Below are 20222 nucleotides of genomic sequence, written 5' to 3'. Positions count from 1 at the left end.
CGGATGGTTTTCTCTTGTGTGCCACCGGCACTGGTACCACAAGGATACAAATTCCATTGATGTTCATCTATTTTGATTTGTTTTGATTTGATTTTGATTTTGATTTTGATTTTCACTTGCCTCAACAGGCCTTTGATTTTCACTTGCCTCAACAGGCCTTCACAAGTATCACAAGGAGGAAGGTATGCACAGGTGCTAGATGAGGCTGGCGAACGGCCACGACCGGATGGTGTTTGTTATGTGCCCACAGCACGATGGCCAGTGATGCGGTACTGACTACGGCCACGTTCGGATGGATTCTTGTGTGCCACCGGCACTGGTACCACAAGCGGTACTGACTACGGCCACGTTCGGATGGATTCTTGTGTGCCACCGGCAAGGATACAAATTCCATTGATGTTCATCTATTTTGATTTGTTTTGATTTTATTTGATTTTCACTTGCCTCAGCAGGTCTTCACAAGTCGGAAGGTATGTACAGGTGGACTGACTACGTCCCAGGTAGGGCCCATGGGTTATGACCTGACTAGTCTTGCCGGGTCTTCGGATGGTGTTTTTATGTGCCACCATGTTCCCACAGCACGGAGGCCAGTCGATGCGGTACTGGCTACGGCCACGTTCGGATGGTTTTCTTGTGTGCCACAGGCACTGGTACCACAAAGATACAAATTCCATTGATGTTCATCTATTTTGATTGATTTTCACTTGCCTCAGCAGGTCTTCACAAGTGTCACAAGAAGGAAGGTATGCACAGGTGGATCGACTACGTCCCAGGTAGGGGCCATGGGATATGGCCTGACTAGTCCTGCCGGGTCCTCTCATGCACAGCACACTTCCATAGGACTCGGTCTTCAGTCATTTCCTTAGTGAGACCTAAAGTTCGAAGGTCGTGCTTCACCACCTCGTCCCAGGTTTTCCTGGGTCTACCTCTTCCACAGGTTCCCTCAACTGCTAGGTTGTAGCACTTTTGCACACAACTATCTTCAGCCATTCTCGTCACATGACCATACCAGCGCAGCCGTCTCTCTTGCACACCACAACTGACACTTCTTAGGTTCAACTTTTCTCTCAAAGTACTTACACTCTGACGATTATGAACACTGACATTACACATCCATCGGAGCATACTGGCTTCATTTCTTGCAAGCTTACGCATATCCTCAGCTGTCACGGCCCATGTTTCACTACCATGTAGCATGGCTGTACGTACACACGCATCATATAGTCTGCCTTTTACTCTTAGCGAGAGACCTTTTGTCACCAGCAGGGGTAAGAGCTCTCTAAACTTTGCCCAGGCTATTCTTACTCTAGCAGTTACACTTTCAGCACACCCACCCCCGCTACTGACTTGGTCTCCTAGGTAGCGGAAGCTATCAACTACTTCTAGTTTGTCTCCCTGGAACGTGGTAGAGGTTGGACTCTGCACATTTCCAGTGTTTATTTCTCCTGAGCATCTGCCACAGACAAAAACTATTTTCTTAGTTAGCCTTCCTTTGACATTGCTGCACCTCTTATGTGTCCATAGCTTACACTTGGTGCACCTTATAGAGTTTCTACCTACACCTTTTTTACAGATCGAGCAGGGCCATCTACCTGAAGTCGTTTGTGGTTGGTCCACCTTCCTACTTATTAGGACTTTGGTTTTGGCTAGGTTGATTCTAAGGCCCTTCGATTCTAATCCTTGTTTCCACACCTGAAACTTCTCCTCCAGTTCTGATAGTGACTCAGCAATTAGAGCAAGGTCATCAGCATATAGGAGCTCCCAGGGGCATCCTGTCTTAAATTCTTCCGTTATTGCCTGGAGGACTATGATAAATAGGAGGGGGCTGAGGACTGAACCTTGGTGGACCCCAACCTCTACCCGGAATTCTTCACTGTACTCGTTGCCAACCCTCACCTTACTAGCTGCGTCTCTGTACATGGCTCGCACAGCTCTCACTAACCATTCATCTATCCCTAGTTTCCTCATTGACCACCAGATAAGGGATCGGGGGACCCTGTCAAAGGCTTTCTCTAAGTCAACAAAAGCCAGGTACAAGGGCTTACCTTTGGCTAGGTATTTCTCCTGCAGCTGTCTTACCAGGAATATAGCATCAGTAGTACTTTTCCCTGGCACGAACCCAAACTGCATATCATCTAAGCTAACTCTCTCTCTAATTAACTGGGCTATAACCCTCTCCGTAACCTTCATTACCTGATCCAACAGCTTGATGCCCCTGTAGTTATTTGTATCTAGGGCATCGCCTTTACCTTTGTAGCAGTTGACTATTATGCTGCTACACCAGTCATTGGGTATGACTCCTTCGTGTATCACCTGGTTAACTATACGGGTGACTATGCTATAGCCGACACTACCAGATATTTTGAGCATCTCTGCAGTAATTCCTGATGGGCCTGGGGCTTTCCCTGTCTTCATGCTTCTAATTGCCTTAGCTACCACGGAACTATCAACTCGGATAGCTGGTCCCTCTGTTGGGTCAACATTCGGCAGACTCTCTTTATCCCATTCATTTTCCTCATTCAGCAACCTTTCATAGTGGCGTCTCCAAGCTTCTCTCTTTGCATCCTCATTTAACGCAAGTGAACCATCCTCCATGCGAACACATTTCTCTCCTACCACATCTCGATTCTCTCTCACACACTGTCTTGCAACACGAAATACCTCAAGTCTTTCATCCTCACGGCGCAGGACATTGGCAAATTTTCTTTTATCTGCTTCCCCTCTGGCTAGATAGACCTGTCTCCTAGCTTCCCTTCTGGCAGTCTGATACACTTCCCTGCTACCACCGTTCTTCCAGGCCTTCCAAGCCTGTTTCTTTTGTCTAATAGCCCTATCAACAATATTGTTCCACCACCATGTTATTTTGGGTCTTAAGGGGACTTTGCACCAGCCACAGATCTGGTCAGCGGCTTTCAGCAGGTTGTCCCTCAGAAACGTCCAGTTGTCTTCTACCCCATGTGTAGCTATACCCCCTTCCACTTCGTCAAAGGCTTCAAGTAACATATCTCTAAATATATATATATAGTTCCCCCCCTACCACATACCAGCATGGAAGGCGGACGTTAAACAATGATAATGATATATATATATGACAGTCTTCTCTCAGTTTCCATCTACCAAATCCAGTCATAAAACTATAGTGGCAGACATTTGTCCAAGGTGCCACACAGTGGACCTGAACCCAGAACCATGTGGTTGGAAAGCAAACATTTTACCACACAGCAATGCCTGTGCCTAATTCCAATTAATCTGTTCAAATGAATTAATCCCTGAATTTGTTATATTAAAACCGACTTGATTATCTGTCTGTCTATCTGCCTGTCTGTCTGTCTGCCTGCCTGTCTGTCAGTCTTCTTGTTTGTCTGTCTTACTATATAAATTATTTCTCATTAGCTTTGTGATGTTCCTGGCATTGAATATCATCATCATCATCATCATCATCATCGTTTAGCGTCCGTTTAAACGATGATGATGATGATGATGATATTCAATGCCAGGAACATCACAAAGCTAATGAGAAATAATTTATATATAAACACTAACTTATTTCTCTGTCTGTCTGTCTCATTACATAAATTTTTTCTTGATTCTAGATAGCTTTTCTATGATCCCTACATTCAATAAATGTATTGACACTATCTTAACTACTGGGAATAAGTAAGCATGCCACAAGGCAGCTGATAGGTTTGACATTTCCGATTCAGTTCATAATCTGTTTGTACTTTCTATTGTTTACCAACACAGAGCATTATTTTCCCTTGGATTCTCCTGTTTCACTTTCAGTTGGACAATAAACAGAATGAGAGTCACCAAGCTATAAATGTTATTCATTCAGTATACTTTATATGTAAATAACCAAATTCACAAAACACTAAATTATTCCATTCAAGCTGTTGTGGAGAAGCAACAACAAAAGAGATGTAGGAAAAATGAAATTCGTGAACTGAAGTACCATCTTTCATGGTGAACCAGCATAGTCAGAAGTAACAATGGTTCAAAATATTTAAAGAACTGAAGAACTTCCAATTTAATTGATTTCAAAGATTAAGCACAATTGATTTGTTTGATAGATCTGTATGAGGCTGTTTGGTACAATAGTAGAACATCTGTCATGTCTGCAGGAGATATAGGTTCAAGTCTCATGAGGCATTGTTTGACGTTTTCTCAGGACAGTACTCCAGCATAACCATGGTCCAATGACTGAAAGAAGTAAAAGATAAAAGATACACACACACACACACACACACACACACACACACACACACACACAGAGCAGACTTTTATGTTGACATGAGTTGGATTAGTCATCATGGTGCAAACCATTTCTTAGTGGGAGTCACTGGTATTCATACATGTCCATTAGCTTGGTTTCCATGGTTGGATGTCCTTCCTATCACTAGCTACTTTCACAGAGTGTAGTAGATGCATTTTCTTGTGGCACCAATGCAAGAAAGATTGATAAGCCCTTGATTGGGCATGGCTACAGGTACCTCACAATCCAACTACTTCTCTGCTGGGCAATGCCAGCAGAAAAGCTAGAATGATTGGGTGTAAGGGAAAAGAGCAAGATAAGAAGAGGCAGATTTATTGTGATGTAGATGAGAGTGAAATGATGATCAAAAGCAGAGGTGAACAGAGAAAAAAGTAGGTGATGGGTGAAAGTAGAGGTGGCCAGAGAGGAGAGAAAGAAAGGGTGGCAGTACAGAAAGGGTAAAGTTAGAGAGAGAGAGTATGTGTGTTAAGTAATTATTTATATTGCCTGCAAATTTGAAAACTTTCAATTATTTTATTATTTTCTTTTCCACTAGGTCCAGTTGGAACAAGGTAAAGTATTTCTTTTTTGTTGTATGGAGAATCTGTAGGTGCAGGAGTGGCTGTGTGGTAAGTAGCTTGCTTAGCAACCAGATGGTTCCGGGTTCAGTCCCACTGCATGGTACCTTGGGCAAGTGTCTTCTACTATAGCCTCAGGCCGGCCAAAGCCTTGTGAGTGGATTTGGTAGACAGAAACTGAAAGAAGCTCATCGTATGTGTGTGTGTGTGTGTGTGTCTGTGTTTGTCCCCCATCACATGACAACCAATGGTGGTGTGTTTACGTCCCCGTAACTTAGCAGTTTGGCAAAAGAGACCGATAGAATAAGTACTGGGCTTCCAAAGAATAAGTCCTGGGGTTGATTTGCTCGACTAAAGGCGGTGCTCCAGCATGGCCACGGTCAAATGACTGAAACAAGTAAAAGAGTAAATGGTACCCCCACGATTGGCTAAGTGAACTATACTGGTTAGTATAAATGAGCATGCACAGAACAGTCTGAGAAGAGTGTCATTTGCACAGTCATAGTGTACGGGTCGTTGGAATTATTGAATAGAGATATCATGGAGTGCTTGTTGAAGATACACATTTGGAGAGTAATAAGAGAACATTAGGAACATTTGATATTATAACAGTTCAGATATAACAGTGATGACGAGAAGTTGTACATCATATCACTTTTCTTATATGTACCATAATTTTATTTCAGAAGTATGATTCTACAGTTGTTACTTATACTAGTAGTAAAAGTGATTGCACTGGTTTGGCACAATCAGTAGAGCACTCAGCAAGATGCATTGTGATATTTTAATTACACATCTTTAAATTCAGGGCCCAAATATTGCCTGGGTCAGTTAACCTTTCAATCCTCTGAAGCTGATAAAATAGATTCCATTTAAGTACTGATATTGATTATAATCGATTATTCCCTGCCTTTAAACATGAGGCTTTGTGCTTGTATTAGAAATCTGTGTGTGTGTGTATTTACTTTCTGCACTTGCATAAAAAATTGCAGAGCTATGGACAGTGATGTCTGTTGTCATTTTCCTGTCAATAAATCAGCTGGTATCTCTGTACTTTCAAAGATAAGTGGAATGAAAATATGAGGAAGAGCAAGGACCGATCAGGTAAAGGACCTGGGTATCTTGGTGGATTCCTCCTTTTCGCCTTCGGCCCAGTGCGTCCATGCTGCCAACAAAGCACGCGGAATTCTGTTCTTGATTCGACAGTCATTCGGAATGCTCACAGCAGCCATATTCCTACCACTCTATGTCACGCTGGTGAGACCCATATTGGAGTACGGGATTCAAGCCTCTTCTCCTTATCTCCTCAAAGACATACAGCATCTCGAAAGAGTCCAGAAGCTGGCTACCCGCATGGTTCTTGGTCTCAAGAATTTGTCTTTTGAAGAAAGGCTGAAGATGCTCGACCTTTATTCTCTAGAAAAACGCCACCGCTGTGGAGATCTCATTCTTGCTCACAACATCATAAGCGGAAAGTGTAACCTCTCGAAAGAGCTGTTCTTCACTCCTGCTCTAGAGCATCGGCTGCTGGGTCATTCCGAAAAGCTCTACCTGTGACGATTTCATCTCAACCGAAGGAGAGGGGCTTTCTCTGTCCGGGTTGCGGATCCGTGGAATAAGCTGCCAGACGAGATGGTGTAGATGCCGACGACTGCTCGGTTCAAAGTCTCCCTTGACCTCAAGTGGCCTGAACTCTTTACATGAACACCACCCTGTACATAACTCCATGTCCCCCTACATGGCCTTGCTTTTTGCTTTTTGAGTCAAAAAATTAACTAAACTTAATAACTAACTATAAAAACAATCTCTCAAGAACGTGCATTTGTGTAACCCATGCCAGCACAGAAAAATAAGCATAAAGATGAATGAATCTCACCAACATCATCATCATTAGCATCATCATCATTTCACATTTACTTTCCTTGCTGTTATGTGTTGGACAATTTGACAGGATCTGATCGGCTGAAAGACCACATCTTGCTCCAAAGTTTCAGTTTTGACAGGATTTCCATAGTTGGATGCTTTCCCTAACACCAACCATTTTACAGAGTGTACTGGTTGCTTGTTTTCATGGCACCATCACATTAGAGGTTGCCTTGCTCTTGGCAATACTAAAGAACTGTCTCTCAAGCCCTGTGCTGTCACTGCTTGATTTAATTTACCAACCATTTACAGAAAGTTCTGGGTGGGCTTTTTTTTTAGCTGCTCCTGCACTAGGGAATTACTTTGTGTCTCACAAAGTGAAAGAGAGCACCTGTGACTGAAAGAGCAGAAGTTATAGTATGATGGGAGAAATAGATTTGTTGTTGTAAGAGAATAGAAATGGATAGAAGAAATAGCATTGGTGGGGAATAATGGAGAAGACAGGGGGAAAAGAGGGTAGTGTGAAGGAAAGTGGTGGGTGAAGTGGTAAGAGTGATGGAATGGGTTGAGTTGTGAGTGCTCAGTGATGGAGTGGGTCAAATAGGAGGGACCCAGAGCTCTTCTATATAACATATAGTTCAGTAGTTCCCAAAGTGGGCAGTACTGCCTCTGTGGGAGCAGTGGAAAGATCCAGAGACACTGAAGAAAAGTGGGGGCAATAACGGGGTGACCAAAAGGGAGCGATTGATGTAAGAACAAATATTAGGTTGTCCCAAATGTTCGTAAACACTTGTGAAAATTGAATTTTTACTCGCCAAGTACTAACAAAAACAACAAAAATTATTCCTCAAAATAAAGACCATTATTTTCCAAGACTTTCTATGAACTTTTGGGACAACCTTATAAAATAATGGGTTAATTGGGTTAAGTTTTATTTGTGAAATACAGACGTTTTGAATTTGATGCAGTAAGTAGTCTATATTTGTAATGGTATGTGGAGTGGAGGCTCTAAAAATGTGGCCTGGGAGTCAAGTGGGCGGCAGCCTGAAAATGTTTGGGATCCACTGATATAGTTCATCATCATTTTATATCTGCTTCCCAAAGTAAACATCCTGTGTTTTTAGCACAACAGTCTCCATATTATAAATATTTATATACTAGTATTCGATGACTGGCATCTGTGCTAGTGGTGCACTAAGAGCACCATCCGAGCATGATCATCGCCAGAGCAGCTAACTGGCTTCCGTGCTGGTGGCACGTAAAAATCACCATTCAAGCGTGATCATAACCAGAGTCACCTTACTGGCACTTGTGTCGATGGCACATGAAAAAACATTCAAGCAAGGTCATTGCCAGTGCTGCTGGACTGGCTCCTGTGCAGGTGGCATGTAAAAAAAACACCATTTGAGAGTGGCCATTGCCAGTACCGCCTGACTGGCTCTCGTGCTGGTGGCACGTAAAAGCACCCACTACACTCTCGAAGTGGTTGACATTAGGAAAGGCATCCAGTTGTAGAAACTCTGCCAGATCAGATTGGAGCCTGGTGCAGCCATCTGGTTCGCCAGTCCTCAGTCCAATTGTCCAACCCATGCTAGCATGGAAAGCGGATGTTAAATGATGATGATGATGACTAGTGTGTATTTTAACTTTAATTCCTGCTGGATTAGTTCTTGCACAAATCAACAACTGCTTTGGTGACCAATTTCTATATTGGAACAAGCTTTTTTTTAAGCTTAACTTACAATGTATGGGGTATTCATCACTGAGAGGATCCAATCAGGTCAAAACATAGTCCACTGGCTTTCTGAGTAAAGCTCTGTGTTTTCAACACTTAATTCTCCTTCAGAGGTCTCTAAGCCAAAATATTACAGCTAGTGCCATTTGCCATTTCACATTTGTATACACATTATGTGTATATACTTCAATATTTTAATCAAAGGCTCAGTCAAGTGTATATATTAATTTAAAACGTTGCTTTTCTTAGTTGTCTTTATTCATCTCTGTATTGTTAAAATTGTTATTATTAAAAATCATTAATGAATTAAAGAATGAATTGTTATGGAACAAACTATAATTACTGTTGATTATTCTGAATTTGAAGGCAACGAACTAACAGAATCATTAGCACTCCAGACAAAATGCTTAGCAGCATTTCATCAGAGTTCAAATGCTACCAAGGTCGGCATTTCCTTTCATCCTTTCTGGGTCAATAAAAGAAGGATCATTTGAACTCTGGGGTCAATGTAATCAACTTACCCACACCCTTAAAATTGCTAGCCTTCTGCCAATATTTGACACCATTAATTCTGAACTTGAAAGAGTTAAATCTATACGATGCTATCATTGTGGTATATTCTGATTCTTACTCTGAAATTCAGCGAAAGAGAACTATGATACCAACCTTAGAGTTTTGTCAGAATTGACTCAACAACTCAATCAGTGTGAAACGCAAAAGAAGTTACAAGAATGCACCAAACTGGAGAAAGGCAAGTCATAACATTCTTGCATTTTTCATTTATTTATTTATTTATTTGTATTTTGTTCTGATGACTGGTGTCATTGGTAACTGTTAAACTTTTCTTTAATAAAACCTCAAATACTGAAATTAACACACTTTTAGTCACCCTCTATAAATGCAGGAAGAAAGGCATGATCTATTCCTTGTATTATAATCCTTTCTGCTATAGGCACAAGGCCTGAAATTTTGTGGGAGGGAGGTGACTGATAACAGCAACCCCTGTGCTCAACTGGTTCTTATTTTGTCAACCCCAAAAGCATGAATTTGAACCCAGAACATGAAGATAGACAAAATGCCACTAAGAATTCTGTCCAGCATGTTAGTGATTTTGCCAACTCACTGCCTTATATTCCTTGTAATATAATGAGAGGGAGATGTAAAAATTGTTTTGAGTTTACTGGCTTATGAAACCAGAGTTTATCGGGATCTCTAAGATATTTAGTTTGAATGTATGAAACTTCCCTACTAAGCAAGACATCAGTCCATCACAAGTTAATCCATAGGTTAATTGGTACTTATTTTCAGTTGAGTGTATTTGAGCAATGAGAATTGAAATGCTTTACTAAAAAAAGACTGTGCACTGCCCAGTCCGAGGATTGGACTGACAACCTGATAATCATGAGCCCAACATCCTAGCCACAAGGCAAGGCTACAGGCCTTCAAAAGGGGGAAGGGCAATTCATAGCCACAATATTTTTCAGGCTGTGGGCTTAGATTGTGAGGGGACAAGACAATTATATTAGATATTTGTTAAGTTGTCCATGATGGGTCAAATAGGAAGCACATTTGCTACAAAAGAGAGTAGTAAGCATAGAATAGGGATAGCTTTGACAGGTTGAAGTACCAGAAGAATCAGGGAAGTAGGTGTTGTGTGACAGGAGAATGTGAAGTGAAACTTTAAAATCTTGTCTTGTAGTATTTTTCAATCTGATATTTTCTTATTTCTTTTCTTTTTTACCCATCAGACATTTCAGAACTTTTGAAAATGTGCCAAAATGTACAAATGGCAACGATATTTCAAACCAAATTTGTTGCAGATGAAAAAGAGTAATTATTTGTTTTGTTTTTATTTGTTTTTCTAATTTCTGCTACTGCTGCTGCTGTAGTTGTTGTTGTTGCTGCTGTTGCTGTTGTTATCATTGTGCTAGTGCAGTTGTTTCTCCTCCTCCTTTGTCTTCTTCTTCTTCCAATCAGGACTCACACCATTAGCCACAAAGAATAATCCCTAATTCGAGCCTACTCTAAGCTACTAAGAATGCGTGTGGCAACTTGAAGATCCACCCACCACACGTGATAGACTGGCAGTTGCTCGGGTGCGAAAGCTACGTTGTTATCCTCATTCTGTAAACAGTGGCTTTTAACGGGTGGAGAGCTGAAGCATCTTGGGGTACAGAGGATTCGCAATCTGGACTAGGGGCTGAAAGTTTACCACACCATAGTGGGTTACACCATGGTTCCTCTGCTTTGTGGCAGAAGTAGGAAGAAAGAGTGAGAGAAAGTTGTGGTGAAAGACGACAGCAGGGTTCACCCCCTCCCCCCACCGGAGCCTCGTGGAGCTTAGGTGTTTTTGCTCAATAAACACTCACAATCCCCAGTCTGGGAATCGAAACCATGTTCTGATGACCACGAGTCCACTGCCCTAACCACTAGGGCCATTGCGCCTCCACTAGTGCTGTTGCTGCTAGTGTTGCTTCCATTACTGCTGTTATTGTTGCCATTGTTGCTGTTGCTACTGCTACTACCTATACAGACCTATACTGCAGACCCTAAAGTGTTGCCTCCATAAAAAGCATCACCTGAAGTAGACCTCACCCTCCTAGCTATGTATCTGGGTAGCTTTGTGGGTTATCTCTTTCTACAAGCCATAAAGCAGCTTCAGGATGATTGCTTAACTTGCAAGAAATAACAGTCAAATTTCTTGCTTACCACTCTTTACCTAAATAAAAAAAAATGTGAGGAAAAACACACTGTATAATGTAGTTCAAGATACATATCTGAGAAAAAAAAGAAATTGGTATGCCTCTGATTAGAGTTGGCTATAATCAGGATTGACCTAATTCTAAACAACAATAAGAACAACAACATCAACATTCTAGTGTCATCTTGCTGGTAGCTAACCTCTTACTTCATAGCAATTATCATTTTTCTCTTTAAAATATTATATTAAATTTTGGAAATGTCATAACTCTGTTCTGATTTGAAGCATACATTTAACTCCTTTGTTACCAACTGTTGTTCAAGGTTACATCTAGTTTTATGAGCCAATTGTAGACTCTGTACATGGTTACTGGAATTCTAGAAATAGCAAATCAAATCTTCAAATTGTATCCAGCCATCTTAAGAAAAGTCACACTGAATTAGATAGTCCTGTCTTCTGTGTGGTTTCATTTTATTTAACACACATACACACGCAATAACTGAAGGAAGGGAGTATGGGAGTTTCAGGGCATCCTCTTTTCCAAAGTGGATTAGCTCAAATTTATCCTCGTTCAGCAGCATATTGTTTTTTTCTGCCCATTGGATAACAGCCAGTAGATCTGACTGAAGGCATGTCCGGTCACTCGCCTCATTTATGACCTTCTGTAGCTTGGAGTTATCTGCAAAGATTTTTATGTTGCTGTGCTTGATGATGTCATTAATGTCATTAATGTAAATGATGAAAAGAAGTGGGCCCAGCACAGTGCCTTGCGGAACGCCACTACTGACTTTGGCTGGCTTGATTTTACCCCTTCAACTACAACATGTTGAGATCTGTCTGTCAGGAAACACTTGATCCATTTCAGTAACTTTCCAGAGACACCAATGTTGGATAGTTTTTTCAATAGGATCTTGTGATCGACCCTGTCGAAGGCCTTACTGAAATCAAGGTAGATGACATCGGTGTTGGAGCCCTCTCCCAAAGCTCTCAAAATGTCCTCAAAGTGATGCAGGAGCTGCGTTAGGCAGTCCCTTCCATTACGGAACCCATGTTGGTTGGAGATCAGCCGTCTGTTGTTTTCCAGAAATTGGGTTATTCGAGATCTCACCACCCTCTCAAATACCTTGATGATATGAGAGGTGAGTGAGATCGGACGGTAATTCACTGCAAGGGACTTGTTTCCCTTTTTGAAAACTGGGACAACAGACTGGGACAGAAGGTTTTTTGGAATATAGCCAGCATCCAGTGAGTTTCTCCACAGATTAGCAAGGGGAGATGCAAGTTGGTGTCGACACACCTTCAGGACACAAGCAGGGAACCTATCGGGGCCTACTGCTGAATTGTGTTTTATTTCGTTTATCGCCGCTAAGACATCAGGGGCACTAAACGTTATGTCCGATATAGTGTGTTGGGGGTTGACATCACTGATACAGCCCAGATCGGCCATATCAGGATTGCTGAAAACAGAGCAGTATTGTTTCTGCAGTATCTCGGCCATGGATTTGGCATTATCTTGGAGAGTGCCAGTTTTGTCAATTAGAGGGCCTACAGTGGAGACAGTGACCCTGCGTTTCCTCGCAAATGAAAAGAACACTTTGGGGTTGAGTTTGATTTTTTCAATGGCCCACTTCTCCTCAGCTGATCTTTGGTTATTGATGAGGGTCTTCATGCATTGTTGGAGGTTATATTTTTTGGATTCAAGCAGTGCGATAGCCGTCGAATGTGTGTGTTGCTGTTGGCAGTACTTTAGTTTGTTAATTTTTTGTTTGTTCTTTTTATTTTTCTGATAATGGTTTTTCTGTTTTGGGGGATTCTGCACTTTTTGTTCACAGGTCTTGGTGGGGATTGTTTTGCACATATGTCTGTGACGGTGTCTACAAAGATCTGCCAAGATGTTTTATGGTTGGTGGAGATGTGTGTATGTGTAAAGGACCAGTCAACATGTGATAGCTCGTTCCTGATTGCATCCCAGTTGGCATTATGGAGATCCATGTTGTCAAATGAGTGGGCTGGAGGAAGGTCACTAGGATTAGCTTTCGGCTGGTGGAATTTCATGTTACAGAGAACCATGTCATGGTCTGAAAGAAGGGTTTTTTCCACTGTAACGTTATGTATAGTGTTAGTGTGGTTACTAAACACTAGGTCCAAAATGTTCTGATGTCTTGTTGGTGCAAGGACAAGTTGGGACAAGAAAAACTCATTCGTAAAGTCGAAAAGTGACTCTGCTGCTTCTTTGTCAGCGGTTGAGGCGGGAGTGCTTGGTTTCAAACAGTTTGTAGTCCAGTCAACACAGGGTAGATTGAAGTCTCCCATCATGAGTATGTTGCTAGAATGGCACTGTTGAATAAAGCACTTAATGCTGTTGAGGCATTCTTTAAAGCACAGTATGGGTGTTTGGGGCGGCCTATAGAGCCCAATTACTGTCAGGTCATTGGCTTTGTTGTGCACGGTGACTGATTCACAGTAGCCGTTGGAGAATATACTATTTCCATCTGCCGTAAATGAATCATGCAGGAAAATGGCAGTTCCACCCTTCCTCCTGCCGATACGATCCGCGCGGATGGTTGTGAAATTCTTCACTCTCACTTCGGCTTCCAAGTGGGAGTTGTCAAGGTGGGTCTCAGTGAGAATGAAGAAAGGGATGTGGTGTGAATGGTTACCAACCCAGTCTTCAATGAATTGGACCTTCCATTTTTGTGCATTGATGGAAGGGCTGACACCTTGTGCATTGAGTAGGAATGTGGAGGTTAGTGTAGTGGCTGGTTTTGACTGTTGCAGGGGGCTTGGATTTTTTGTGTGTGTTAGTGGCAGCAATGTGGGGAATTGGTGCACTGGGGTAATAGCATAGGATGGTGTTGAGTGATGGCTAGAATGTTTTTGTGTATCTCTTTTGCCATGTTCAACATGGCTAAAAAAGAATTTTCCTGCTTAGGGAGCAGTTTTTGGCTGGAGGTGTGGTTGCACTGTTGGATAGGGTTGTAGTTTCCACTTTTGTTGTTGTTGTGTCTTCCTGAAAAGACTGGACCAGCATTACTGCAGCATGGTGTGTTTCTATTTTTATTTTTATTCAGGTTTGTGTGTTGGCTTGAAGCCCTGTTTCTGTTTGTGCGTCGGGTCCCTGGAAGATGAGTGAAGGGACAGTCACTCAGCAGACATGTTCTCTCATGTTGGGAATACCGGCAGATTTTGGGACTCCGAGTTGTGTGTGTTTTGAATTTCGATTTACTATTTGGTGGTGTTGATGTTATTGTGGGATGCGTACTTTGGCCTTGGCCGGTAGTGCGTCTAGTGCCGGGTAGATGCGTGAAGATGCAGTCACTATTTGTGCAGAGTCTCTGGCGCAGTGAATAGCAGCATATTTTGGGATTTCTTGTTTGTGCCGTGGGGGGCGCATTCTGCTTCCTATGTTTCTTTAAGTTTTTGTTACTGCAGTAGTATTGAGGTGGTGATGTGGGGGAAGAGGGCAGTGGTTTCTTATTTGGTTTTCTGTTGGTATTTTTGGTATTATATATATATACATATATATATATATACATATATATATATATACATATATACATATATATATATATACATATATATATATATGCGGACTGATGTTGCACATCCAACAGAGCATACTACCTTCATTTCTCTCCAGTCTATGCATGTCTTCTGCATTCAGAGCCCATATATATATATATATATATATATATATATGGGCTCTGAATGCAGAAGACATGCATAGACTGGAGAGAAATGAAGGTAGTATGCTCTGTTGGATGTGCAACATCAGTGCGCATATATGACAAACTGTAAATGTATTGAGAGAAAAGTTGGGCATGAGAGGAATCAAATGTAGCATGCAAGAGAGAAGACTATGTTGGTTTGTATATGTGATGCATATGAACGAGGACAGCTGCATAAAGAAGTACCAACCACTGAAAGTGGATGGTACCCACAGAAGAGGGGGACCTAGAAAGATGTGGGATGAAGTGGTAATGGAAAGCCTACTATTATAACTATAATATATCTAATCTTAATGATAGTATGAATGATAATTTTACTTCTAATTTTAAATCCAAAAATGAACCCCCATTTAATAGAGAATTACAAATACTAGAAGATAATATTTGGAAGGTGGTGAAAAACATTAAATTTCATAAATACCCAAACAGAAATAATGAATATTTAAGAAATTTAGCAATTAGAATTAAAGAAATGAGAAATATGGATGGTACAATCAGATAAAACTAGGAATCTCTATAAATTGGATGTTAAATTATATCATAACCTTTTAGAGAAAGAAATAATTAAAAAATATAAAATTGTTCCAGATAGTAAACTTTATAATATTAATAAGGCCTCTAAATTAGTAATGATAAACTATGAATTGGATAATGAAACTGAACCTTATGTACCTATGCACCCTAGAATTACTCTGAAAGACCATAAAGATAATTTTTATTCAGACCCTAAAGTTAGATTAATTTGTCCATGTAAATCTGACCTTGGTAAATTGAGTAAACTTATTTTAGATAAATATATTAATAAATTAAATAAACTTAATTACTTAAAATTATGGTTTAGTATTGATAATACTTTGAATTGGTTTAATAATATTAAAGATAAAAATCGATATAAATTTATTCAAATAGATATAGATAATTCTTCTATTAATGAAATTTTGTTTAATAAGGCCATTATTTTTGCAATGAATAAAGTGAGAATGACATTTGAAGAAGTTAATGTAATTAAAATGGCTAGGAAATCGTTTATTAAATATAAAAATAAATTATGGGCTAGGAAAGATACTAGGGACTTTTTTGATATACCTATGGGAGCACCTGATTCTGCACAAGCTACGGATTTAGTAGGTATTTATCTTTTATCTGAACTCCAATTAGAAAATTTAAAAATAGAGGGTGGTTTATATAGGGATGACCTTCTACTAATTACTAAGAATTGCACTAAAGGAACCTAGAAGTATATAAGAAAAAACTTTATAGTTTCTTTAAAAGATATGGTTTAAGTATTACTATATATAATGAGAATTTTAATGTTAATTATTTAGATGTTAATTTTAATCTAATTACAGGTAAAACACAACCATATCATAAACTTAATGAGAACCTTAGATATATAAATGTTAATAGTAATCACCCACCATCAATTAAAAAATTGTTGATTAATAATATAAGTAAACGTATATCATTACTTTCTTATGATTTAGAGATTTTTAATAAACATGCTCCTTAGTACAATGAGGCCCTTAGAGAGGCAGGTTATAATAGTAATATTAAATTTTTTATTAAAAATAAAGATATAACTAAAAATATTAGAGATAAAAATATTAATAATAATTATAATAATTTTGTTAGTAATAGTGGTAATAATATTATAAAAATAAAAATAATATAAATAAAAATAAGAATAAAAATAAAAATAAAATTAATAACTTTAATTATTCTTTAAATGTTAATTATAAATTTAAATCTAATAATAATAATAATAATAATAATATGATAAAGAAATATAATAATAATAATGGTAACAATAATAATGACAGTTTTAATAATAAGAAGACGGAAAATAAGAATAAAATTTGGTCAAACACTAAACTGCCATTGGGGCTCCACTCCGGATTTCTTTGAAGGTTGTCTCCTTTCCGTAACCCTGGATAGGGGCCCATACCAGGTACTGTCAGCCAGAGCCAGCTGAGCCCAGAACTCGTGTCAGGCAGGGTCATCACTCCCTGAAGTAGTGAAGAAGTTCGCTACCCACTACCTTTATATATATATATATATATATATATATATATATATATATATATATATATATATATATACATACATACATATATATATATTGTTGTATTTCGGAATGGTCATTTTGCCAGTTTAGCCAATAAAAACACACGCACTATATATTTGGTGTTACTTTGCTTCAGTGTTATTTATTTTTTACATTAATCTTAATCTTATTTCGGCCAGAGTTCTTTCGTCACACTCCTGTGACCTCATCAGTGGTCCTTTGCTTTCTTCTTTCTTATTTGTGTGTCTCTCCTTACTAACCGTCAGCCATTTTGTATTTCTATTGTATGTGTCTTCATTTGTGCACGTGTATATCTCTATGTGCATCTATGTTTAGTTAGTGTGTGTGTAGGGGGGATGCCTATAATTTTTGTATCTTCTGTTTATATCCATTTGTGTAATTTGTTTTTTGTTTATTCTTATTTTGTTCATGTGTTTACACCCACTTATTATTATCATTATTATTATTATGCATGCTTGTATGTATGTATAACAACAATACTAGTAATAATAATAATAATAATAAAAAAAAATTTTAATTAAAAAAATGTATACAGTTATTTACTTCCATTTGTTTATTTATCTGTGTATTTTATTTTATTATGTTTTCAGTTTTGTTTATATTGTAGCCAGTTTATGGGGATCGTCTTCTGTCATATGTTGTGGTGTGTGCCAGTGTTCCATTCCAGTTTCCTATTCAGGCTAGGTTTATCTTCTATTATGTGTGTAGCTTCCGTAATTTGTCTGATTGTTGCATCTGTTCTATATGCGGACAAGATTTTAACTTCTATGTTGTTGATTGAGCCCCCATGTTCTTGCTCGGCGTGTTGGTACAGAATCGATGAGCCCCTTCCTTCCTTAAGTTCTCTCCAATGTTCATTTACCCAGAGAAAAAAGGCAAGGTGGAGGTGTTGCTGTATATGTTAAATCTGATCTCAAACCGTCCAGCGGTATTCTACCCACTAATGCTCAACCTACAACAAAATTTGATGCCTGGTTTTGCCTGCCCATGTTAGCTGTCTACAGGCCGCCTCTTGCCGACTCCCAGGACGATGCTCTTTTACTCGAAGCGATAAGATTCATTTCAGCTTCTCAGGACTGTTTGATATTAGGAGACTTCAATGCTCCCACGATCGACTGGCCCTCATCAATTTGTACATCATATTCCCGGGTCGGCCAGGCCCTTCTTGACGTGGCTGAAGATTGTTTTCTATCGCAACATGTTGAATATCCGACAAGGCATCGGTCTGGGCTGCAGCCATCTATGCTGGATCTGGTATTCTCCCGCTATCCAAGATCAGTGTCAAGCTTATCTGTGTGCGCCCCTCTTGCCAAGAGTGATCATGCAGTCCTGAAGTTCAACATGCACACAACTTTTTCTACGCCCACAACTATTTCGCTTCCGTGCTTCTGGACTGGCGATCCCTGATGACAATGTCGTCAGTTCATGAACTATGGTCGTCCGTCAAAGCATATGTAATCTGGTTGACTGACCAAGCAGTTTCCGTTGGGCTTCCCAAGAAGAAGAAACACAAGCCCTGGGTGACGAAGAAGGTTAAACGAGAACTTCGACTCAGAGATATTGCTTGGGCTGAATTCAAAAATCTAGATTCGACTGCAGCTTTTGAGGTGTACAAAACTCAACAAGACCGAGCCGTGAAAATTGAAAAGGAAGAACGCTTCAGATATGAATACAGAATCGCGGCAAACGCCAGTAGCAATCCAAAAACCTTCTTTGCCCATGTCCAACTGAATTCCCACTTGAACAACCAAATTGCAACGTTGGTAGACTCAGCAGGCGTATCGATTGAGGACCCTTATCAGCAGAGTCAGTTATTTGCCGAGGCTTTTTCAACAATTTTCAAACAAGATGATGGTCGTGAACCCCCTCCATTTGATAGATCAGTACTTCCAATGCCTAGATTGGTCATCACTCGGGACAAAGTCGAACGCGTTATTCAAGGCCTCGATGTCAACAAGGGTCACAGCCCTGATGGCATACATCCACAGGTTATCAAAGTGTTGGCTCCGGTCATCTGCGAACCTTTAACACTTCTATTCAATATGTCATTGGCGACATATTGTTATACCTGCAGACTGGAGAACAGCGATAATCTGCCCAATTGTCAAGAAAGGGAGCCGCGAAGACCCGCTTAACTACCGACCGGTTTCCCTTACATCAATAATCAGCAAGATGTTCGAAACCATCCTTAAGAAAAGTATGATGCTCCACCTCCAAAACACAGCCTCTATCTCTGATTCCCAACACGGCTTCGTGCCGAAGAGATCATGCTTGACCAACTTACTGGTAATGGAAGAATTGGTGACGCGCATCCTCGATGATAGTGATGCTGTTGACATCATTTTATTGGACTTTGCCAAAGCTTTTGACTCGGTAAACCACCGCCTTCAAGCATATAGTTTCAAGCATATAGTTTCCATCCGGATATTGTACGATGGGTTGGTGCCTTCCTCTCAGATCGCTCCTTCCAAGTCCAAGTTAATGGTTCACTGTCGTCTCCAGTGCGAGCAGTGGCGTGCCTCAAGGTTTGGTGCTTGGGCCCTTACTGTTTTTAGTCTTCATAAATGACTTGCCCGATGACCTCACGCAACACACCCTTCTATTTGCCAATGATGTCAAACTGGTCACTCCTCGCGGTGATATAGATGATCTTTGTTGATGCCTCCACCAAGTTTGGAGATGGTCTGAACATGTCAAAGTGCTGTCATCTGCCTGTTGGCTATTCTCCTGCAACTCAACTTGATTTCGACCCGGGTCGTCTGCTGCTGGAGAGGACTGACCAGGTAAAGGAGCTGGGTATCTTGGTGGATTCTTCCTTTTCACCTTCGGTCCAGTGCGTCCATGCTGCCAACAAAGCACGCAGAGTTCTGTTTTTGATTCGACGGTCATTTGGAATGCTCACAGCAGCCATATTCCTACCGCTCTATTTCACGCTGGTGAGACCCATATTGGAGTACAGGATTCAAACCTCTTCTCCTTATCTCCTCAAAGACATACATCATCTACCCGCATGGTTCTTGGTCTCAAGCATTTGTCTTATGAAGAAAGGCTGAAGACGCTCGACCTTTATTCTCTAGAAAAACGACGCCGCCGTGGTGATCTCATTCTTGCTAACAACATCATAAGCAGAAAGTGTAACCTCTCGAAAGAGCTGTTCTTCACTCCTGCTCCATCTGCGACGATTTCATCTCAATCAAAGGAGAGGGGCTTTCTCCGTCCGGGTTGCGGATCTGTGGAATAAGCTGCTGGATGAGATAGTGAAGATGCCGACGACCACTT

The 20222-nt window shown here is 40.3% G+C and overlaps 1 protein-coding gene across 1 annotated transcript in view; it reads left to right on the top strand.

Annotated features, from left to right (window-relative positions):
• Positions 1 to 20222, top strand: part of LOC115209109 (synaptonemal complex protein 1-like) — a 68895-nt gene that overhangs the window by 15290 nt on the left and 33383 nt on the right. The window contains exons 4-6 of the mRNA XM_029777236.2: positions 4809 to 4824; positions 9072 to 9179; positions 10177 to 10258. Coding sequence (XP_029633096.2) covers positions 4809 to 4824; positions 9072 to 9179; positions 10177 to 10258 — 206 coding nt within the window. The remainder of the gene's footprint in view (positions 1 to 4808; positions 4825 to 9071; positions 9180 to 10176; positions 10259 to 20222) is intronic.

This window comes from Octopus sinensis, linkage group LG3 (assembly GCF_006345805.1).
Source record: "Octopus sinensis linkage group LG3, ASM634580v1, whole genome shotgun sequence".
NCBI classification, from domain to species: Eukaryota; Metazoa; Mollusca; class Cephalopoda; order Octopoda; family Octopodidae; genus Octopus; species Octopus sinensis.
Note: the sequence above shows the minus strand (reverse complement) of the source record. Positions and strands in the feature narration are given on the sequence as shown.